The sequence below is a fragment of the Natrix helvetica genome, assembly GCF_964273705.1.
Source record: "Natrix helvetica genome assembly, chromosome: 6".
Lineage (NCBI taxonomy): Eukaryota > Metazoa > Chordata > Lepidosauria > Squamata > Natricidae > Natrix > Natrix helvetica.
The window spans coordinates 37,764,137-37,789,223 of record NC_138553.1 but is presented as its reverse complement, the minus strand read 5'-3'; the positions used below and the strand labels follow the sequence as shown (position 1 = coordinate 37,789,223).

General features: G+C 41.1%; 1 protein-coding gene across 1 annotated transcript in view; it reads right to left on the bottom strand.

The window, feature by feature from the left end:
* EEA1 (early endosome antigen 1) overlaps window positions 1–25,087 on the bottom strand; it is a 65,670-nt gene that overhangs the window by 27,141 nt on the left and 13,442 nt on the right. The window contains exons 9-16 of the mRNA XM_081957184.1: window positions 23,412–23,567; window positions 13,560–13,676; window positions 7,478–7,816; window positions 5,818–5,967; window positions 5,069–5,188; window positions 3,943–4,146; window positions 2,618–2,818; window positions 401–514 (exon numbers count right to left, since the gene is read on the bottom strand). Of these exons, the coding sequence (XP_081813310.1) occupies window positions 401–514; window positions 2,618–2,818; window positions 3,943–4,146; window positions 5,069–5,188; window positions 5,818–5,967; window positions 7,478–7,816; window positions 13,560–13,676; window positions 23,412–23,567 (1,401 nt within the window). The remainder of the gene's footprint in view (window positions 1–400; window positions 515–2,617; window positions 2,819–3,942; window positions 4,147–5,068; window positions 5,189–5,817; window positions 5,968–7,477; window positions 7,817–13,559; window positions 13,677–23,411; window positions 23,568–25,087) is intronic.

Below are 25,087 nucleotides of genomic sequence, written 5' to 3'. Positions count from 1 at the left end.
AAGTGATACTGCCGAAGTTTTGGTGTTTAGTTTAGTAGTTTAGTGATACATCTATAACTATTGGTAGTATTTTGCCACTATTGTTCTACTTCTATATGTGGGGTTTTTATTTTGTGCTTTTCTCCATTTTTTTCTCTTCTATTCTCTTCTATTCTGGTGTCCATGTACTACCATGTCCATTATTCAGATTTTTAGTCCCCAAAAACATTTCCCCCCCAACATTTTATATTTTATTTAGAAATTATAATTTTAAAGGTATCACTTGGACTATTTGAATTAAATATAAAAATAGCATTACAGAGTTACATATTTTAGATGATGATACATAAGATTGACCTTATTTTTAATAAATCTTTCTTAATTGTGAAGCCATAATATAGGTCCTTTCTATTTCTCTTACCTGCTGTTTGTCTTGCAATGCATTCTGGGCAGTATCCAAATGATTCTGAAGGTCTGCTCTCTGAGCAGCTTTTGCTGCCTCTGCTGAAAGAAGCAATTCAGTCTTTGCTTTTACCTGACACAGAATGAAAATATATTCTCTTAATATTTATAATATTACACAGTTGTTACCTTGTAAAACCTCAGATTTTCCAAGAGTGAACAATTTACTAAGTGTACCACAGCATTATCAATGGATAAGACAGATAGATAGATATATAGACAGCGAGACAAACAATGCTGTGATACACTTACTAAATTGTAAAAATTGAACCAAAATTAACCAGAAAAATTAAACATTGTACATGACTGAAAAACCACAATTCATTTATATTCTAAAACGTGTTACCAAGTATGAATAATTTAGCAAGACTGCGAAATGCTTGACTTTACTGTTTGATCATAGTATATTAAATTGCTATAAAATTTCATCCAGATATTTGATTCTAAACTCAGTTCAACAGAATTAAATTGATATTTACAAAGGCATATTTATAAACCACCAAAATCTAAGCAAAGATGTCAATTGCAGTAGAAACCTGTAAGGGAATAAGAGGCTATGTAATCCAATAGTTAAATCAAGCTATGAAACTTTTTTGAATGGCACATCTGTATATCCTGCTCGCCCTGGCATAGAGAAGACCTATTAACTATTTATTGAGGATATGGACAATTCAACCTATCCTGGCCCACTGTCTGTCTTTTGCTTGCACAGACTATGCTGAGCAGTTTAATGGGGTGACTTGGCCACCTGAAACTATTGGACATGTTTTATGTGCCCCAAGTCTTTGGTCACAGCTTTTCAGTGCCATTTGCCTTTTAGCAGCAGGAGAGTCAAAAAGTTTCCAATGTGCACAAAAAACTCCTTTCCCATTTCTCTTCTATGCCTTGTCACTCACAGCAAGGAGCGAAGGAGGGAAAGCAGTTTTTGGGGTACCAGTTCCCCCAAAAGCAAAAAGACCCACTTGACAGAAAAGAGAAAGGGAAGAAATGGGTCTTTTCCTGCCAGTTCTGCAATTTCTATAGATCAAAGAACCAGTAGCAGAGGAGAGGAGCCACTCTTCTCTGTGTCTCCCCCCAATGGACAGAGGAAGAAGATAGACAAAGAAGGATGCGAAGCATATGTTTTTGGTATAAGTTATCCCATTAACAAAATGATCTGATCCCCTTCTAAAAGTCCACTTTTCTGCAGGGATGATGTCACGGTTACAAACCAAACCAGCAAAAGAAGAGTCCACACTGTGAGCAGAACACGCCTCTTTACTGGAGTCTCAGTTTGGCACGTGGTGAACAATACAAGTAAAAGGGTTTCTAGCCAGCATTACCAGCTTCTGCTAGCCAGCTGGCTATATAGACTCAGCACACCCCGCCCTCCTGTTCCCGGTTGTTCCCAGCTGGCTCCCTGGCTGGCTCCAGCAAGTACTCTTCAGGCCTGGACGGCTTCTGAACCGACAGCAGCTGGCTTGCCTCCCTGGCTCCTCTCCCAGCATGAGTCCCATCACCCAACACCCATCTGTGCCCCCATGTACCCCCCTCCCCCATGTGTGTGTGGCAACTCCGGAACAGCGCGTTGCGGCAACTTTGAATGGTGCACTGTCTCGGACGTTGACAGATGTTACATACACAGGCATTTCCCCTTCCCTCCAACAGCTTGTGGAACACCTGTCCAAAGCTTTGATGTTTGTCTATTGGCCTTCGAGAAGACCACAGGAATACACCACCATCTGATTTTTTTTCTAACCTCATATCTATGTCTACCTTTTAAAAGCTATAATGCAAAGTAACATCTTCAATACACTATTTTCTCAGTACTCTCACTGAGATGAAAAAACTGCAGTCATAATAAAGGGGATACTCAAGACCAAGATTTATCATTGCTTATTCCCCACCACAATGAGCTATTAGATAAAAATCTATGGAAGCAAAGGTTTCAATAATCTTCTCACATCTGTGCCATAGAGACAAGAGAAAAACATGTAAGCCCAAGGCTCACTCAGAGCAGTTTCATCACAATAAAATAGTGACATAATATCCGAATGCAGCCAGTGTATACAATGCTTACAAATTTAAAACTTTCTGGAGCTTAGCTTAATAGAGAGGTGTTACTGGGTTTGTTAAAATTAAATTAGCATTCCTATCCCTTATATTTTACATAAGTAAAAATGCAAAGTTAGATCACCTGCAAATCAAGTTGCATTGCTTTTTCTTTACTTTCACTTAGCTGATTATGTAGCTCACTGATAGTTGTTTCCAATGAAAGAACATGATCTTGAGATGCTCTTAAATGGGATTTCTGTTCCTGCACTTGCTCATGCAAATTTTCTAGGGCCTGTTTATGACTTTCTGATTGATTCTTCAATTTTTCTGCCAGCTGTGTTACCTATATGCAAAATAAAGAAAAACAATGATAAAATATTGAGATTAAAACTGGCTGTGGACCAATCCTGATGTTTTATGTCTCGAGACTTGGGTATCCTTTGCAATTTCTTCTTCAAGTGGTTTTTGCATGTCTGTTAAAGATCTAGAACAAAAGAGTTCTTCTGGGTCCATACCAAAGGAATGTTATCTGGACAGATCACAGAGTCTGACTTTCTGTCGCTGCCCTCATGCCCGAACAGCATTCCTGGGAGATTACAATGACCCCACCATCCCTGTGTTTCTGAAAAGCAACCTAAAAGATCTTCTAAAAGATATTTTCAGATCACTTCCTGCTACAGAACCATAGAATAATGCTAGACCCTAAGTTACTTCAGCTGGACCCAACAACTCTACTCACTATGCAGGGCTGTCCTGAATCCTTCCTTCAGAGAGATAAATCAAAATTGGCCCTGTCTGTTAGAATGAAAAATAAGAGTGAAAAGCAGCTTTGGATTTTTAGCTTCCTTCCAAAAATTCTCATAGAAGAGTTTTATTCCTAACAAACTCTCCACTTCTAAGTGTTTGCCTTGTTTCCTCCATCACCCCACATCTAACCTTAATGTAGTTAATTCCTAGTGCAATACAGGTAATCCTCGATTTACAACAGTTCATTTAGTGACTGTTCAAAGTTACAACCACATTGAAAAATGTGACTTATGACCATTTTTCACACTTATGATCACTGCAGCATCCCCATGGTCATGTGACTGACATTCATATGCTTGACAACTGGTTCATATTTATGATGGTTGCAATGTCCTAGTTCATGTGATTATCTTTTGCATCTTCTGACAAGCAAAGTCAATGGGGAAGCCAGGTTCACTTAACAACCGTGTTACTAATTTAACAACTGCAGTGATTCACTTAAGAACTGTGGGAAGAAAAGTCCTAAAATGGGCCAAAACTCACTTGACAAGTTTCTCACTTAGCAACATAAATTCTGAGCTCAATTGTGGTGGTAAGTTGAGGACTACCTGCAACAGAGACTTTAGGCAACAAGAAGTGACCCATTAAGTAACAAAATATGCCACTTTTAAAATACTGTAGTCTAACAAATTTGGAATTTTTACTTTGAAAACTTCTTACCTGTTCCTGCAAACCATGATTCTTCTCCTGTAACTGATTTAGAACTGCTGTTTCTCCTTCACCAGCTTGAATTTTTGCATACAAGTCTTCCCTTTCTTTTTCTAGCAGAGAAATATTCTCCTTACTCTTTTGTAGCAGGGCTTCAAGGTTTTGGATTTTTTGATCTTTATCACCAATCTGACGTAGAACTTGCTCTAAATCATTCTTGGAAAGGGGGAATACAATTGCTAAATATATCTAGGAACATAATTTCTGCATACTAAATTTACAGAGAGCTCCTGGCCCCCTTTTTAACAAAAACTTGAAACCATTTTTCTTCTTCATGTAATTAAATAGAAAGTTTAACCATGAAAGTTAAAAAGTACAATCAAAATAAAATGTTTGTAATGAGGAACATACAAGAGAAAATGACTTGGTTTAAAACATAAAAGTTTTTTTTCATTTTTCAGAAAAAAAACAGGAAGAAGAGAAAAAGACATGATACATCTCTAAAGCCTATATAAATGAATTAATGGTATCTGCCACAAATTCTGCCACAAATAATGATAAAGTGCTACGTATTATGAAATATATAGATTTGAAGGTAAATTCCTACTTTGAACTGAGCTTCAGAAATGCAGTTGCCTCTAACAATGTTTCAAAACAAAAATATGTCAAATTCTGGACCCCTTGATATGTCATGCCTAATGAGAGTTCTATTAAATAGCATAACAGTCCATTTATAAATCATCAAAACTTAATTCTATCAAGCTCCTTATCTTGTAGTAGTAACTATAACCTGCATTTTAACAAAAATATTTCTTCTTGTAGCTCACGGTCCCATCCCCCAGGCCATGGCCCACTATCGGGCCTTGAGCCTTTTGGAACTGGGCCGTGGGAGTGCACGCATCCCTACTCGTGCAGCAGCATGCCCATGTGCATGCTTTCCAATTGCGCAAGCAGCGTGCGTGCATGCCCATTGCTCACTCAAATGGAGCTGCATGCGCATGTACACTTGTCCACCACGCATGTGGAACCATCCCCTCCCCCCTCCCCACTGGTCCGCAAAGCCAAAAAGGTTGGGGAACTCTGTTCTAGCACACGAGAAATATGTTGGGCTTTTTTCTTAGCAGCAAAATTCTCTTACCTGGGCTTCTCGAAGTTTTGCTGTCGTACTTTGCTGAAGATTCTGCTGCTCTTGATGCTGCTGCTTCGTTTTGTCTAATTGATGTTGCAATTCAGTTGTATTTGCCGCTTTTTCCTTTAGCTTAGAAAAATAGTCACAGACTGTTGACTGAAAACTGACAAGCACAATTTAGTAGTTTAATAGTTTATAATTTACTCTAATATTGAAGTATTTTATATCAGATGCCTTTTTATTAGAATTAGAAGTCGTGTTATGTTTGTCCTAAAAGTTTTTTTTAAATAAAAATCAGTCACTTCAACAACTTTTCCAACAAAATCAAAAGGTTATAGCAACATTATAACAGTAGGTGATTGATTCCTATATTACATTCGGCATTCTTTTTTAGGAAAGATGCATAGAAAAATAAAGTTTCTCATTATCAACTATTCTGAGAAAATTGTAATTTTTAGATACTAATCATTAATTAGGCAGCAAAAACAATAATCTTTATAATTCTTACACATACTCAGTTAAAAGGTTGGACCTAACCCTGAAAAAAACTTGAGAATCAGACATCAACCACTCCCAGCCTAATGATGAAGAATTAATACCCTGATCCATTAAGTTTAATGAAGGATTAAGGAATTTTGGAAGATATATTTAATTAAAGCAAGCAAAGGGAAGAGACATGCAAGACAAAGTTTTCTGGTTACTAATCACAAAACAGAAATTCAACTCAACCAAAATTATATTCTGAATATAATTCTTACCTCCTCTTCAGCACGTGAAAGTTTTAACTGAATGTCAGCCACTTGCTGTTCCTTTTCCATCAGCTTTTCACTAGATAGCTGTCTCTGCTCTTTTAGTCGCCCCTGTGCTTCTCCAAGTTGATGTTCTGTTTCCAGAAGTTTATTGTGTAACTGGAAATGAAAACAAGTTTCATTTTGATGAACATGCCATGCTTTGTTTGTTTTTTTAATCTACTGTGCTTGCATAAAAATGCTATCAACACATTCAGTCCTAGTAAGTTGTGGACAGCCATACATCTGGCCCATGGGATGACACAGTTCATGCTTCTCTTCCAATCACAAATAGACTGCAGCTCAAATAATGAGAGCAGCTTTATATTTGTTTTCCCAAATCAATCCACTGCAAGATAAAAGTTTCTTCACTAATGACTGCAGATTTTGAACTACTGTAAGTCCATGTATATGCTAAATAATATGCTAAATAAATAAATACAGGTCTTTATCTACTAGAGTAGATAAAGTTTATTGGTCTAGTCCAGATGGCTGGACAGATGTCACACTGCTAGCTTTCATGCCTAAGAGTGAACTTAAACCTGGATGGTCCAGTACCTTAACCACTATACATTGGCTCTACTTTATTTGTATAAAACCAATATGTATATTTAGTATAATACATTTATATGACTAGATTGCCTTAACTGACTTAAACCACAGAATAATCTACAGGTTTATTTTTTTTCTTCAGACAAGTTAAACTTGTGTATAAACTGCACTGGGAAGAGGGGAGCAAGTAAACACAGTCTGTTATTGTATCATGAGATTACCCAAAACATACGAACTGTATGCGAAGGTTGATTGATTTAGCTTGGAAAGCACTAAACTGGACTGGATAAAGGGTATTCATGTAGAGCTATCACAGGGGATAGGATTTCACAGATGGAAGAGATGAAAATTATCTGAAAGACTAGCAGGAAAAGATTACGGGTTTTGGAGAGGAGGGGGAGCAGCAGGTTAACTGAAAACTAACTGCTGGATTTATACAGTTTTGGCTTCTGAAAGAGCTGCAATTTCCAAGATGAAATGAAGATCACTATGAATTCTAAAGTGATGATGGAAAAGGACCAGAGTTCAAGGGATCACGTCTAACATACCAGAGGGAGAAGTGGGAAAGGCCTAAGTTGATTCTGGTGGCCACAAGCTATTACCAGCTAATAGTGATTAATGTTCTTGCTTAACTCTAAGGGGAACCTATTAATATCTATGCACACTTAAATATAGTTTAAGTCAGGCAAAAACTAACATAGCAGAAAGCTCCAGAGGCAGAGAAAAAGTTAATTGCTAATTGGCAGAATAATGTTCTGGTTTATTGCAGGTAAATTGTCTTTGAAATCAAATGTAGAGGCAGGAGGGAGAAACATTGTTGCTTAATCTCCTTAAACTAAATGGTACTTTCAGGATTAGTTTTGTATGATGCTAAGATTCTAAGACTGCTTCATTTGAGATATCATAAATTTAAAACAATGGTTTACAGAAGATATTTGCATGCTGTAGTTGGCTGTTTTCTTTTTTTTTAAGTTTTTATTTCTGTCTAAATATGAAAAAGGGTATAGGAATTCTTGGTCAATAAGTGAAATCAGGCTTTAGAATTTATTTGCTTAAGAATGGATAAAGTTAATTTTACCTGATTGAGCTCATTTTGAAGCAGCAGGCTTCGCTGTTCTTGTTCTTCCCTTTGTTGTTGTAGCTGCTTGTATTCTGCCTTAAGATGCTGGTTCTTGGCTTCAGCTTCTGACAATTCTTCCTTAAGTTTTTGGCTTGCTTCTCTCTTTTCACACAATTCTTTCTGCAATCTCTGTAATGAGTCTTCCGATGCAGACAGTCTTGCCTGAAGTTGTTGACAGTCCAGTTCCTTTTGATTAAGAGTTGCTTGCAGATTCCTTTTACCCAATGATTCTTCATTTTGTCTCTCTTCTAACTGAGTATATTCCAATTCTTTCTTTTTTAATTTTTCCAGTAGTTTCTAAAATTGAATTGTGGATAATATTAAGATTGTATTTCATTAATTTTAAATAAAATAGGCAGATGGATCAAAATTGCAAAATTAGTATTTTAATATAAAAACATGCATGACTACATATACCATTGAGAGTCCCAAAATGAAGGTTTCTGTTATTTTTCTTGTAGTAAGACAATATTCTGAGTTTGGATTTTTATTATTCCACTATACTATCAAGAAGGACCCTAAACTGAGAAGATGCAATTTTACTTTTCCTGTTGCTTGCAAGCAGTTGCAGCCATAACCATCTGAGCTTCAGAACCAAAGATAATGTTTTTGCAAGTATGTATAACAGTGGTTCCCAAAGTGGGCGCTACCGCCCCCTAGGGGGCGGTGAGATGGCTTAGGGGGGCGGTAAGAGGCCAGGGGGGCGGCAGGGGGGCGGTAAGAGGCCAGGGTACAGCAAAGGAGTGCTGGAGGTGGCCTCCTCTAGCGAGCTATTCAGAACAAGTTTGCTCACTCACCCCCGCCCATCCAGAAGCTGCTCAATTGCTCGCTTCCCCCGCCCACCTGCACTATGCTAACCCTGCCCACTCACTGATTGGCTGGCTCACCAATCACCCCACCCGCCTCTAAGAGCCCTATCTAAACCCAGTTAACTTTTTTTCTGCTTGGCTTTCTATAGATAGGGCTCTTAGAGGTGGGCGGGACGATTGGTGAGCCAGCCAATCAGTGAGAGCAGGGCTAGCATAGTGCGGACAGGAGGGGATAGCGAGTGATCAAAGGGAGGTCATTTCGCCTCCCTTCGCTCCCACTTTGTCTTGATGAGGTCGCTGCAGCTGTGGGCGCGGACGGACGGAAGTAGCCAGAGTGGTGGGGAAGCCCATGGGGGCAGGCGAGCGAGCGAGTTGCCTGATCCTCCATTGCTTGCCCACTCGCCCGCCCGGGCCGCTTTGGCTACCTCCGTCCGTCCGCGCCCGGAAGTTGCAGCAACCTCATCAAGACAAAGTGGGAGGCGAAGGGGCCTCGGTGCCCTGCCTGATCCTCCTTCGCTCGCTCGCTCGCTATTTTGCCTGCATGGGGTGCCTCGGCGGAAGACCTTTGCTGGCGGCCAGACCTCCCCTCCCCGGGGCAACAGCACATCCATGATCACCGTCCCAGTAACGCTGCGGCCGCTTGGCCTGTGAAGAGAGGGAGGGAGTAAGAGTGAAGGGTGAGGGAGAGCAGCAGGGGCTCTCTGCAGGGGCTCTGCATTCCCCCCCCCCACCGGAGCCTTCCCAGAGGAGGTGGGGCTGGGGAATGTGGGGCGGGGAGGCACTGTCTGGGGTAGGACTAGATGACCTCTGGGGGTCCCAACCGGCCCTTCTGACTCTGGAGACCAGAAGCAAGCAAACACACACACACACACACACACACACAGCAAAAATGTCTGGTTTTGAATATAATCCTCCCTAGTGCTTGGGGAAAAAATAAGAGGAACATTTGGATATACATTTTGAATTAACTTGGAAAGAAAATTGCTAAAATCACTTTTAGCTGTGTTCTGCATTAAGAATTCATGCAGTTGCATTTCTTGTTGAATTAGCAGAGTAATATTTACAACAGCCAGCTAAGATAGTTTTATCTGTCTTATAATGTGCGTGGGTAGAGGATTTAGGCATAAGTGCAATGTTTGCCTGTGATTATATAATAAATTCACAGCTTATACATTTGAATTAGATGTTTTTCAATTCATGTTTAACCTATACTTGATATACTTGTATTCAATACATAAGATGTTAATTATGTCAATGGAAGAGATAGGAAACTGCATTAGTGATATATATGTCAATGCGTTGATTTGTACTTAAAATGTTTAGTTTAAAGAAGTTATAAGGAATCACAAATATGAGTGTGGAAAATGTAATGTAGTTGTGGATGACCCTTTGCATGAGTTGTATTGGGAAAAATAAATATAATAATAATAATAATAATAATAATAATAATAATAATAATAATAATAATAATAATAATAATAATAATAATAATAATAATAATAATACCTGAAAACTACAGACCAATAACATGCTTGCCAACAACCTTTAAATTACTCACAGGCATTATTGCAGATAATATTATGGATTATTTGGAAACAAACAACATCTTGCCAGTAGAGCAAAAAGGCAACAAAAGAAGGAGTAGGGGCACAAAAGATCAGCTCCTAATTGATAAAATGATATTAGAAAATTGTAAGAAAAGAAAAACGAACTTGAATATGGTCTGGATTGATTATAAAAAAGCATTTGACTCATTGCCACATAGTTGGATCATAAAATGCTTAGAAACAACTGGCATTAGTACAAATATTACATCCTTCACTGAAAAGGCGATGAAACAATGGAGAACTGAGTTGGCAGTAGGGAATGAGAACTATGGAATGGTTAATATCAAGCGAGGAATTTTCCAGGGTGATTCACTTTCACCTCTTCTCTTCATCATCGCGATGATCCCACTATCAGTAATCTTTAAAAAAATGAAATTAGGCTACCAAACAGCCAAAGAAGCTGAAAAAATTTCACATTTATTATATATGGATGATTTGAAACTCTATGGAAAGTCAGAAATAGAAATCCAATCACTGACAAACACAGTCCGAGTATTCAGCACCGATATTTCAATGCAGTTTGGCATGGAAAAATGTGCCACTGTATCCATAAAAAGGGGCAAAATCACTACATGTGAGGGAATTGAAATGCCCAATGGCCAACTAATTAAATGCAACGAAAATGAAGCCTACAAATACTTAGGCATTTTGCAGTTGGATAACATCAAACATGGACAAGTAAAAAATATTGTCAGGAGAGAGTACACCAACAGAGTTAGGAAAATTTTGAAATCTAAATTAAATGGTGGAAATACAATCAAGGCCATAAATACCTGGGCAATACCAGTTATAAGATACACAGCTGGTATAGTTAACTGGACACAAGCTGATTTGGACATTTTGGACCGAAAAACCAGGAAACTAATGACAATGCACTACAGTTTACATCCACGTGGTGACACTGATAGACTATACCTGCCCCGAAAATCAGGTGGCAGAGGATTATTACAAGTGAAGCAAATAGTTGAAGAAGAAAAACATGCACTAGCTGATTATTTAAAAGAAAGTCAAGAACATCTATTAATCGAAGTAAAGAACAAAAATCTACTGAAGGCCCAACAGACGAAACAAGAATACAGAAAAGATGTGATAAAATCAAGAATGGAGAGTTGGCAGAACAAAGCCATACATGGTCAATTTCTGGAAAAAATAAAAGATAAAGTGGACAGTGAAAAACCTTGGTTATGGTTAACGACAGGTACATTAAAGAAAGAAACAGAGTCACTAATCCTGGCTGCGCAAGAACAAGCTATCCGAACAAATGCCATTAAGGCCAAAATCGAAAAATCCTCTGATGATGCCAAATGCAGACTCTGCAAAGAAGTTGATGAAACTGTTGACCACATACTCAGCTGCTGTAAAAAAATCGCGCAGACTGATTATAAATTGAGGCACAATTCAGTAGCACAAATGATCCACTGGAATTTGTGCAAAAATTATAATATTAAAACAACAACAAACTGGTGGGAACATAAACCTGAAAAAGTCACCGAAAATCAGATGGTCAAGATCCTGTGGGATTTTCGTATACAAACGGACAAAATACTGGTTCATAACACACCAGACATCACACTGGTTGAGAAAAAGGTTACAATCATAGACATCGCAATACCAGGTGATAGCAGGGTTGAGGAGAAGGAACATGAAAAAGTCGCGAAATACCAGGACTTAAAAATTGAAATCCAACGATTATGGCACAAACCAGCAGTGGTAATTCCAGTGGTAATCGGCACACTGGGTGCTATTCCAAAACCACTGGAATTACATTTAAAACAGTTAAAACTTGACAAAATCACCATCAGTCAAATGCAAAAAGCTGCACTGCTTGGATCTGCACATATATTACGAAAATACGTTACGACGTCCTAGGCCCCTGGGTGAGGCCCGACTAGTAATCAATGCCAAATCCGGCGAATCAACTGGCCACTGTGATACAATCGTATAGTAGTAGTAGTAGTAGTAGTAGTAGTAGTAGTAGTAGTAGTAGTAGTAATAATAATAATAATAATAATAATAATAATAATAATAATAATAACAACAACAACATTCCCCAAAGAGGTAAAAGGCTGCATTTTGCTAGAGTTATTCTTCCAAACTGTTGAGGAGGGGGATTGGACTCCATTGCCTATATTTCCCTTTTCATCCCCATGGTTCTTTAGTGAAAATTATAACCCAAGAACATATAGATCTGTTAAAATGTTCCCATTCTCACTTTCCATATTGGGAATCCCTATGTACCATGCAATAATCTCATCAAATAATTCAAGCAAATGTTAGTGACATTGAGCTGAAGCCAAAGTTCAAGAAATTGTACCAAGAGTTTTAGTTACAGAAAGAAATTTCTGATCGCTATCCTGCACTATGGACAGTGGTTAAGAAGCTCCTTGTTGCATTTCCAACATCATATTTGGTGGAACATGGCTTCAGTGTGGTCTCCAAGCAAAGAAAATGATTCCAGATTACTGAACGTGGTGATTTAAGACTCCTGCTAAGTGACTTAAAACCAGACATTGGGAAACTGGTATCACTTCATCAAGCCCATCCATCACATTAACAATTTACTGAACAGTGAAGTAGTTACTAAATTTTGCTAAGTTTACTAAGTTACTAGTTACTAAGGTTCTTGATAAATGACTATCAGACTTTGAAAACCTGGTATCACTGGATCATGTTCAACAATTTTGTTGAATTAACTAACTACAAAGGTTTTTAAATTGGATTTTGAATAAATGTGCAATTAATTGTTAGTTTTGAATTTTACTGTTACTATCTTTATTCCTTCATGCAAATCACCCAGTCACATGACTCCCCCAGCCACGCCCATCAAGCCACGCCCACAGAACCGGTCATAAAAAAATTTGAATTCCACCACTGGGTGGGGGGCACTGAGGATCAGTTTGTAGCACCAAGTGGACTGAAAAAGTTTGGGAACCACTGATGTATAACTATATAAAAGGGGATGCGGTGGCTCAGTGGCTAAGACGCTGAGCTTATCGATCAGAAAAGTTGGCAGTTCAAATCCCTAGCACCACATAACGAAGTGAGTTCCAATTACTTGTCCCATCTTCTGCCAACCTAGCAGTTCGAAAGCATGTAAAAATGCAAGTAGAAAAAATAGGAACCACCTTTGGTGGGAAGATAACATCATTCCGTGCGCCTTCAGCGTTTAGTCATGCCGGCCACATGACCACGGAGACATCTTCAGACAAAGCTGACTCTTCGGCTTTGAAATGGAGATGAGCACCGCCCCCTAGAGTCGGTAACGAGTAGCACATATGTGCAAGGGAAACCTTTACCTTAGAGCTATATAAATGCTGTAAGAATAGAAAGTATACCTGCTGCATTAGAATCAACAGAAAAATACTGCATGATTATAATGGTATTTGATATCAATCCAAGGTTCTAAAAGGCTAGAATCTCTGACTTGTTTTTCAAAATACATGAGTCCATAATCCAAGAACAGATCTTGGCTTAATTTTGTCATGTTAGAAGAGGAATTCATCAATGACCTCAAAAAGTAATATCAGAGGCTTCATGATTTGTAAAACTGATAAGACTTTATCTTTAGAATTGAACAAGATCATCAATCTGTAGCTTTCAAAACACAAATAACAATATTTTTACCTGATTTTTCTGTGCAAATTCATTAACTGAAGTTTGAAGTTTCTGGATCTCTTGTACATATGTAGCAACTTCTTGTGGTCCTTTAGCAAGTTCTGCATTTAACTTATTAATGGTAGCCTATGGGAAGGAGGGGGAGAATGAAAAAAATATACTTTTTTTCTCATAAATTTTTTATTATTTTTCCCCTTCTACAACATATTACAATCATTATATCAACATTGTTAACATTGTTATATCATCATATCTGTACATGTATATAACATTTCGCTTCTATATTTACACACTTTTATACACAGTTCTATAAATATTTACATATATTGTTTTTCGGCTTAATTAATTTTCTTGTTTTGCAGCCATTTGTACCACTTGTTCCAAATTTCATAGTATTCCGATTCTTCTTTATCTTTTAATTTCAGTGTTAATTTATCCATCTCTGCGCAGTCCAAAGTTCTTTTTTATCACTAATTCATCCGAGGGGGTATTATTTTGTTTCCAGCATTGGGCAAATGCTATTCTAGCTGTAGTTAGGATATGTGTTAATATATATTTAATTTTTTTTTGTATATTTCCCTTTGATTATTCCCAACAGAAAGATTTCGGGTTTGTATTTTATCTGTTCTCCTGTAATTTCTTGCACCCATTTCCAGATTTTTGTCCAATATTTTTGTGTTTTATCACCATATGTGATAAAAAGTCCCTTGTACTTTTTTACACTTCCAGCAGGTCGGTTTCACATTTGGGTACATTTTAGCCAATCTTGTTGGTGGTAAATGCCAACGATAAAACATTTTGTACATATTTTCTTTAAGTGCTGCTGATCGTGTTAATTTATAATTTGTGTTCCAAATTCTTTCCCAATCTGCTAGATCTATGTTGTAACCAAAGCTTTTGGCCCACGCTATCATGCAACCTTTAACTTTTTCTTCTTCTAATGTTACTTCTAATAAATATTTGTAAATTTTCGTTATGAGTTTATTTTCGGGGCCAATTAAATTTTTGTCTATTTGTTGTAATTCTGTGTATATTCCATATTCTTTTACATCTTTTTTGTATCTCGATTGTAGTTGGAGATATGGCCACCAATCTATATTTATATTTTGCTCCTTTTTATATACTTTTAATTCAACAAGAATAGATTCCTATAAAATAATTACGGAATCCATAACAAAAGCTTATGTCATCAAAAAATAAATAAAGTTCTTTAACTATATAGTATACAAAGTATATATGGAAACACTGTTCTATATAAATTCTTCAAATATTACTAGTAAAAAAGAGGAAAGAATGTCACAATTGTATCACAAAAGCATGATTCCTGCTTGGTTTCTGCTATCAGCAAGAAAAGCTACTACATAAATAAAGCAATTTTAACATTATGGCTAAGGATCAGTTACTTATATTCTTGTCAAATCCAGATCTGAAGTGAAGGGTTCCCTTTTCTCTATTTCAACTCAGATTGGCAGGAAAAATATACTGGATGCCATCAGACAATATGTACTAGTAATTTTCCTGATCCTAGTAAAACGTACCGTATTTTTTGGAGTATAAGACACACCTTTTTCCCTCAAAAAAGAGGTTGAAAATCTGGGTGCTTCTTATACATTGAATACAGCATTTTGGCCTCCTGAAACCCCGCCCCCTTTGCAAAAATGGCCGTGCATAGCCTTTAGAAAGCTTCCAGAATGCTCCTAGGGGCTGGGGAGGAGAAAAATGAATGAAAAATGGGCCTTTTTTGCTCATTTTTGCCCCTCTCCCAGCCCCCAGGAGCACTCTATAAGCCTCCTAAAGACTATGCATGCCATTTTTGGGACAAAAAAACAGGCTTTTTTGCTCGTTTTTGTCCCCAGGAGGTCATGCATGGGTTAACTCAGTCAGTAACCAATAAAACTGAGTCTACCAAAGTGATGTCATCGCTTCAGAGGAGTGTCCTCCCGCTTTTGTGACAAAGGAGATACGTAGACTGCTGTGCGTTAGTCAACTGCTTTCAATCCTCTGAAACTCTAGCCTAGCTCCAAAACTCCCTCCACGAACTAGGCCAGGGACCAAAGGGTGGGGATGACCGCTGTCTCCACCTGCCTCGAGAAGGGGCATATCAGGTAAGAACCAATGCCCCATTCTCCAACATTGGTGGAGACAGCGGTCATGCATGGGACGTACCAAAGCTGGGCATGTCCCCGGGTGGGAATTAGAGTGGGCTAGAAGCTTGAAGAAAGAAGAACTTGTTGAAGCACCCGCCATCCGAATGCCACATCTGCTGACGCATATTTATCCATCTTATAATGGCGAATAAAGGAATTTGGGGTCACCCAGGTGGCTGCCTTGCAGATCTCTTCCACTGAGGCCTGCCTTGTCCACGCTGCTGATATAGCCGCGCTGCGTGTGGAATGCGCCGTGATGTTGGATGGAGGCGTGAGATGACTCGCCAGGTAAGCTCTAGTTATGGTTGATCGGATCCAGCGCCCAACCATAGATGGAGAAGCCTTTAGACCCTTGTTCATGGGATGGAAAGAAACAAAGAGTGCTTCGGTGCACCTAAAGATGGCCGTCTTGGCAATATAGATCTTAAGAGCCCGTCTTACATCTAACCTGTGCCACTTGCGCTCGAGACTGTGAGAGGGATTAGGGCAAAAGTTCAATAGAGTGAGATCCAGAGACTGATGAAAGACCGAATTGACCTTTGGGACAAAGGTGGGATCAAGTCGAAGGACCACGTGGTCTGAGTGAAAGGTACACAAGTCGGAACGGATGGAAAGGGTCGCCAATTCTGAGACCCATCGTGCAGACGTGATAGCCACCAGAAAGGTTGTTTTCAATGTGAGGTGATGCAGGGAGGCAGAACTGAGAGGCTCGAATGGTGGTCGAGTGAGAAAGTCAAGGACTTTGGTTACATCCCACGAAGGGAAGCAGTGAATGACAGGAGGGCAGAGATTAGACGCGCCCTTAATGAAGTGGCATACATGAGGGTGTAAGGAGAGAGGCTCATCCCGGTGAAGATAGAGAACCAAAGAGAGAGCCGACACTTGCCTCTGTAAGGTGTTAGGCGCAAGTCCTTTATCTAGTCCCTGCTGCAGGAACTCCAAAACCTGGGGAACAGAGGCCTCCAGGGGCGAAACCTCTCTAGAAAGGCACCATTTGTTGAAAGTCTGCCACGTTGATTCATAGATCTATTAGTGGTCGGGCCGTCAAGAAGCCTGAGTAGTTTGAATTACAGTCTCAGAAAGGTTTGCCGCCCTCAAGACCTCCCGCTTAGCCTCCATGAAGTTAAGGAGAGTCAAGATAGGTCGGCATGGGGGATGGATCCCTGGTGAAGAAGGGATGGTATCAGGGAAGACGCCACTCTGGGCCCACTGAGAGGTTGACTAGGTTTGCAAAACATGGACGGTGCGGCTAATGGGGCGAGAGTAGGATGAGCTCGGCCTCTTCCTCTATCATTTTCTGAATGACCCTCTGTATCAGGGGGAAGGGAGGGAAGGCGTACAGGAGACCGTGGGGCCACCTACACCTTAAGGCGTCCGTCCCTTCCACGCCTGGTGTCGTGTAGCGAGACAGGTACCTGGGCAGTTGATTGTTGAATGCCGTTGCGAAGAGATCTAGCACCAGGGTCCCGTATCTGGTCGACAGCTGTTTGAAGATGCGATGGTTGAGGGTCCACTGTCAGGATCCTGCCTCCACCAGGATCGATTGTTGTGCGGCTCAACCAGTCTGCTCTGGTGTTGTTGGTGCCCGAGATGTATTCGGCGTGGAGGGAGAGAAGGTTGGCTTTCGCCCAGATCCCTAGGTGAAAGGCAGACTCCATGAGGGAAACTGCTCTTGTCCCCCTACCTGGCGGTTGACATGAGCCTTGGCTGTTGTGTTGTCTGTCCGATTAACACATGAGTGTTGTGAACTGAAGATTGGAACTGAAGGAGAGCTAGATGGATGGCCCTCAACTCTAGCCAATTCATACTGTGGGAAAGGTCGGAGTCGGACCAGGGACCCTGAGCTATCTGATCCTCCAGGTGAGCACCCCAACCCGTCAAACTCGCATCCGTCGTAACTACAAGACGAGGAGGTTCCCTGAAGAGGGACCCCTGAGAGATGGCCGGGGAGATCCACCAGTCCAGAGAGTGAAGGACCTCTGGAGTCAACCTGACTTTCGCTAGGGAACAGCTGCTGTTGGTCTTCTGGAATGGCAGAAGAAACCACTGGAGGCAGCGGCTGTGAAGCCACGCCCAAGGGACGATGGTGAAGCAAGAGACCATCTTCCCCAGCAGTTGAGACAGCTGGAGAAGAGGTGCCTGCTGTCTCCTCTGTACCTTGAAGGCTAAATCCATGAGGCTGATCTGTCATTCCCAAGACAGGAAGACCTTCCCCTGAGCCAAGTCGATGAGGGCTCCCAAGTGCACTAGACGAGAGGTGGGAACAAGGTGGCGCTTCTCCTGATTGATGGAGAATCCCACCTCCTGAAGTACCTGCAAGGTGTCCTGAAGATCCCGCAGGGCCTGGTTGCGTGACCTGGACAACAGGAGGATGTCGTCCAGGTAGCAAAAGATCCGAATGGGTCTGGCACGTAAGTTGGCTGCTACAACTGACAGGAGCTTAGTGAAGACACTTGGGGCTGATGATAGCCCGAAGAAGAGGGCCCAATACTGATAGTAACGGCCCGCATAGACAAATCGGAGGAACCGTCTGTGTGTCTGTGAATGGGTACATGGAGGTAAGCCTCCATGAGGTCCACTGTTTGCACACACTCTCTAGGATTCACAGGAGAGAGTGCATTTTGAACCTCCTGTACCTGATGAATCGATTTAAGAATTTGAGATAAAGAGACGATAAAGAGACAAGAGTAGAACCCCCGTCCCACCTGGCCTGGAGGCACAGGTTGAATGGCCCGAATGAGGAGCAGATGATGGATGGCCTGCTCTACTAGGAGCCTCTTTTGAGGGTCCCTGGATATGGGGCAGGGGACAATGTGGTTCGGAGGACTGGAGCGCAAGTCCAAGAGAAGGCCGACTCTGATCGTGGACCTGACACAAGCGTCGTTGGTGATGTCATCCCAACGATCCGCGAAGGTCGACAGACGTCCCACTATGGGAAGATCCTCCAGGCAGTCACTTCTACCTTGTGGGATCGGTTGGTATTGTCCCTGAATGACTTTCTGGGCTGGAATCTCTGGCTGTTTCTGCCTGACCTGTTGGAAAAGGAAGGGCCCTGTCTGGGGGGAGCCTGACGTTGCGGATGGGAGCTGGAGGAACCCCCGTCCTGACCCCGAAAGGGCTGCCTGCGATAAAAGGATTGGTTTTTGTGGCCGGCTGCAAGACCTTCCGCTTATCCTTGGACTCTACCAATAGAGGATCCAATGGGGCCCCAAAGAGAAAGGATGAAGAATAGGGAGAGGAGGCTAGCCTCCACTTGGCATGGGCTTCCGCCTGCCACTGTTTTAGCCAAAGCAGGCGACGGGTGGAGATGACTATGGCCTTGGATGCAAAACGGGCCGCATCCAAGGAAGCATCTGCAGTGTATTCTAGGGCCTCCTTTATTTTGTTGATATCCCTGAGAGCCCTAGAATCCCTGGCTGGAAGCCTCGCCTGGAGTTGCCTTAGCCATAAGAGAACAGAATGATTGAAGAACGAAGCAGAGGTACCCGCCCTAACGGCCCAAGCCGAGGCTTGGTGACTCTTGACCAGAGTTTGTTCTATTCTCTTGTCTTCGGGGCAAAGAGCCTCCTCAGGAGCTGCTGAGGCTGCGTTAGGAGAAGAAAGGCCAATTATAGGTAAGTCGATAGAAGGTACCTCTAAAGCCATGGTAAGTTCTGGTCCCACGTTATACAGGTGCTTGTCCAAGATATTGGGGAGGGGACCTGTACCTGGTGATGCCCATTGGTTGTGGACCATGTCTATGAAGAGTCTGAGAGATGGGATCACCTCCTTTTCCACCTTAGGCTGGATGAAGAGGGGGTCAGTAGTGTCCGCCTTGTCCGCTTCCATTCCTTGAGGTGCTTTAGGAGAAGGGATGCCAGCAATTCTCTTGGTCTTAAAGAGGAGAGAGCGAAAGACAGCAGGTTTGAACAAACCGGCAAATGCAGGTAGGTCAGGGGGAAGACCCTTGTCTTCCGAGAGATCTGAATCTCTTGCCGGACATTCTGCTTCACCAAAAACCAAAGTGTGACTAGATGTGCCAGGGAGCTCATGCGATGAAGAAGCCAAGAGAGCACCATCCCTGCGTCTGGAATCAGAGGAAGAAGCAGACCTGCATGGAGTAGAGTAGTTAGAAGACCTATGTTTAACAGCAGCTGCTACGCCACGTTCAATGGCCTCAGATATGTCTGCCATACCAGGTGAGTAAGAGCGGTGGCGACGGCGGGGAGGAGGGGAAATTTCCTCCTGGTAGAGGGGCTCCTCATCCAGAGTGATGCTCCTGCCACCCTCAGATTCATCCCCACTGCAGGCCAGATCGCCTGAGCCCCTGGCATCCTCAGGTTGAATGACGGATGCAGCAGGGGAGAGGTCATCCTCTGAATCAGAGGATAAGTCAGGAGGAGGACTAGGCTGAGAAGGCCTCTGGGCCTGAAATAGATGGGATTCAGTGTGATTGGTCTTGGCCTTGGCCTTGCTGGGAGGAACCTGGGTGGCACTGTCCTTTGCCTGTGGCTTGGCTACTCCCCTATGGGACTCCCTGGGGACCTTGGAAGAGGGCTCTGTGGGGGAGGCTTCTGGGGCAGGCCTGTGTTTGCGTGTCCCAGAAGAAGGGGTCTCGTTGGTAAGTAGAGGCACTTGTGGCTCAGGTGCAGGAGATGAGGCCATGGTCTGTATTCACGACTCCTTGAAGTCCCCAAAATGGCCGCCAGAGATCTTCATATCAAAACGAAATGGCTGCTAAGGCTACAGGGCCTATGGGTCGGGCGCCACGAGGTAGCCGAGGCCGCAGAACCAGTGAGGGCATCGAAGGCCCTGCAGAGAGGCTGCGTAGGTCGTAGGGAGAAGCAGCGGTGATCCAGTGAGGCGGGAGCACTGGGGGGCGGCAACAGCATGTAGCAGTGGCAGCACTTCCTGCCGGCAGCGGTGACTGCTGGCGGCTTTTTTGGCGGCGGCTGGCAGCTTTTGGCTGCTTTGGCGGCGCTTGGAAGCGGCTGCGGGCTTGGCGACACGAGGAGAAAGGCCCGGAGGCCAGCAGAGGCAGCAGAGCTGAGCGGAGCCTGCAACGGCCATTGCTGAGAGGTGCTGCTTGCAGGAGAGCCTCTGAATTGCCGGTAAGCTCAGGTGGCAGAAGCCTCGAAGAAGCCCTGGTAAGTCTCTCCAAGAAGCTTTGAGGAGCTATCCACTGATTCCTTCCAATTTCGATGTAATTTAGATGAAATTTAGAAAAATATCCAATTAAAGGTAATTATAATATCTACTAAAGTTGAGGAGAAAGCAGTTAGCACAGTCAGTTCGGATCGAACTGAGTCTAAAAAAGCAGGACAACACTCCTCTGAGGCGATGACACCACTTTGGTAAACTCAGTTCTATTGGTTACTGACTGAATTAACCCATGCATGACCGCTGTCTCCACCAACTTTGGAGAATGGGCCATTTTTGGGAGGTCTGCAGATCTTTTTAATTTGCCTCTTCAAAATCTTGGTGCATCTTATATTCTGGTGCGTCTTATACTCTGAAAAATACGGTAATTCTGAAACTTCTCTATAAAACATTTCACAACTCCTGTTAATAGTATTTTCTTTATAAAAGCAAGCCTCCTGTTCTCTTAGAGGATTTCCAGGGTCTCTTCCAGCTCATGTTAATTGTGTTGTGTTATTCTTTCTATGATCATGTGTATCCATCCCATCTGGAATGATGTAGGATCTCCTGCCATGGGTCCAATGTCCCTTTCAACCTTATTATTCTACATTATATGTTTTACACAGAGAAAAGTCTCATTTTAAAATTAAAAGCTAAAATTCTAGTTTTGTTCCACAAAAATAAAGGAAGATATTAATAATGAACACATAAATAGAAATGTTTGTGAATATAAACAGAGTGTTTTTATAAACACTTAAACAGAGATGTCTATACATGTTTGTACATGGTGAAAAACAATTAAATTGTACTTCTTAATGGTAATAGGGGATTTCCTTGTATTTGGTGTCAACTATTCTTATTATTTTGTACATCTTATTACTTTAGATACTCATTGTCATAGAATAAATTCACTAGGACCTAAGCACTAGAACGTGTATCCTCTTCCTGTTCCTTTCCATCCATCCTTATCTTTAAATATTACTTTTTCATGAGTTCTGAAAATAAGATTTGGAGAAACAAATAAGAGTTTTTAAAGCTGCACTTTGTGCAGAAAGGGATATATGTGGGTGAATATAGCACTTATTAAAACTTCAGTTTTGCAAGATACGTGAATGAAAACAGAAAAAAGAACTCGTGTAATACCGTTTAGAAATCTAATGGTAACTAGGCAACAACTTATAATTGTTCTGAGTGCTTAAATAAAATAAATATATTAGAGTAAAGCTAGTATGTCAGAACATAACATAGCTTTATTTTAAAAGTGAATACTATACTTGGGATTTGGTTGCAGGACAGATTTCAGGGTGAATGATGTGTAGTAGAAGGCGATAAAGAGGGGAAAATATTATCAGTATGTAGATTCATTTGAATTACATAAACTCCCATGAATTGCTGTACAATAATGAAAAAGTACCAGTAAGAAAAAACAAAGAAGGCTTTAGAGTTTTCTTTAAATCTGACAGAGTTCTCATTATAAGATGCAAAGTGCATTTCTTCATTCTACAAAAATTCATTCCTGACCACGATACTTCTTCAAACATTAAACACTCAATAAAATATAAGAGACTACATCTTTGTGGCTTATTGACTTATGCAATAAGTCAAGATATGCAATGAGCTTACCAAAAACTGGGTCACAAAACTCCGTTTCTTCTTTTATTAAGGGAGAATGAACCTAAAAGGACATGTAATGGCCAGGCTATTACAACTGCTCTCATGGGCTATGTTTCCTAAAGTACTGTCCTTCAGGCATGTTCATCTGCAATCTTTGTAAAGCTAGTTGGGAAATACAATCTCTTGCAATGAGAGCACTATTTTGGGGAAAAAAACTTATATGCACTTTTGGATAAGTCTTCTTTTTCTGATTTTCTGGAACTATATCCAGCATTTTTGCAGAATTTACTTACTATTCCTTTCAGCCCTAAAAGAGTCCTCATGTCACTCATGAAACCACCTAACAAATTTGAAAAAAATTAATCCCAAAAGAGTACATCAGAATGTTTTGTTGCAAATTCATTAAGAACAGACAAAATATACATACTGATACCAATCACATATAATCACTGGAAATCTGGCTAGTTTAATTGTGAGAATAGTTTGTAAAATAAGTGCAAAAAAAGGATTGGTGGCTTGTAAATACATGCACAAATTAGTTCTAATCTGGTTTGTTATTTGTTTGTAGTTACCTTTGAAAAGAGGTGTAACGGTTAGAGTATTACCTCAAATTTAAAGACCTCCACAGAAAGCAGCCAAAAAAAAAAGATGGGTGAATGAAAAAGAAAACAATGATAAATGTTATTTCAACATTAGACAGAATGTTCATGGATTACTTAAATCAGTAGCGTGATGCTGATAAAACATGCACATTTAATTGGGATAGGCGTCAGTGATTTTAAAGCCAATTTAGACAAAATCACAATTCTCAGCAGATTCTACATAAAAGTTATATGATCAAAAGAAGAAAAATATACAAGTGTTGCTTTGCATTTTCAATCAGAAAATATTTGTTTTAAGTATAATGTCTTAATACTAATACTAATCACATTAAATTATAAAAGTATGGTTCATATTCAAATGTTTTGACTAGATTAATTACCTCTGCATTTGTATATTGTGCTCTCAAATGATTGCATTCATCTTTCAGTTTCTCAGATTCTTTCTCACATTCCAAAGTCATCTTATCCATCAATGTTTGAACTTGGACTAATTCCTTCTTTAGAACTGCAACATCTTCTACCCCGGGTCTTTGAAGCTTTAGAAAACAGCAATATAAAAATCATTATTACAAAGTTTAGAATGAAATTATATTTTCAATATGGTTTATAAAATTACAGTGTAAAACCAATTTTGTGTGTGTGTGTGTGTGTGTGTGTGTGTGTGTGTGTGTGAGAGAGAGAGAGAGAGAGAGAGAATATATTTTCCATATTCCATATTCGTCTTAAAGCTACTTAATTTCATAAAAACCGTTACAGTATACTCAAATATAACTGAAATACCTCTATGTTGCTGTTCCAGTATATTTTTCTTAGCTTTCTACAATTTTTAAAAAAATTCTTGAACTTATTTTGTTAAAATATTATGCAGCTAAATACACTTTAACTACTTAGAGACATTCAACATCAATATTTTCAACTGTTGATTAATTAATAATTAATCATTAATTAATCATGGGGTTAGCAGACATTGAGGGCACAATAACTTTTGAAAACCATAAGAGTATGCATAAAGCACATTGAAAAATCCTTGAAATAGTTGCATCTTTTCCTAGCATTCCATAGCTCAGTGATGGCGAACCTATGGCACTATGCGATGGCGAACCTATGCCACCTATGCGAGGCGCTGCCCTGTCAGCTGAGTTCACCTTTTTAAAAGCTATTTTTTGCCTTCCTCAGGCTCCAGAGGCTTTATAGGAGCCTGGGGAGGGTGAAAAGAGCCTCCCCCGCGCCCCCCCCCCGGAGGCTTCAGGGACCGTCCGGAGGCTTCCCTGAAGCCTTCAGAGCACTTAAAATCACCCTCCGAGCAAACCGGAAGTGACTTCCGGGTTGCTCGGAGGGTGGTTTTAAGCGTTCCGAAGGCTTCAGGGACCGTCCGGAGGCTTCCCTGAGGCCTTCGGAGCGCTTAAAACCACCCTCCGAGCAACCGGAAGTGACTTCTGGGTTGCTCGGAGGGTCGTTTTAAGCGTTCCGAAGGCTTCAGGGAAGCCTCCGGACAGTCCCTGAAGCCTCCGGAGGGCCTCCGGGGGGCTGGGGAGGCTCTTTTTGCCCTCCCCAGGCTCCTATAAAGCCTCTGGAGCCTGGGAAGGGCGAAAAAAACATGTAAAAATGGGGGGGGTCACGTGTTGTGCGCGCATGCGCACTGGGGGGTCACACGTTGCATTATGGGTGCGGGACGTCCACACACAACCCCCCTGCACTCCCCCCACTTGTGGCACGCGAGCCAAAAAAGGTTCGCCATCGCTGCCATAGCTGCTATACAAACTAGTGAAAAGAGACATTATACTTAAAAGTGTCCCAAATAGCTATTCAATTTGCCCATGAGCACTTCAAAGCACATTATGGAATCAAAGGGCTCCTTGTCCAGCTTGACTGGTGCACTGACAGTCTTACATAGAGCAAAGGTCATAAATAATCCAGGTCACATGGATTATTGCAAGACAAACTGGAGAACTGTAAAGGAACTTTACATAGACTTTCCTTTCAGGACTATTCAAAAAATCCCATTGATGCAAAACAGTAGTCCACTTTATAACTGTGCTGCAAACCTAGATTGGTT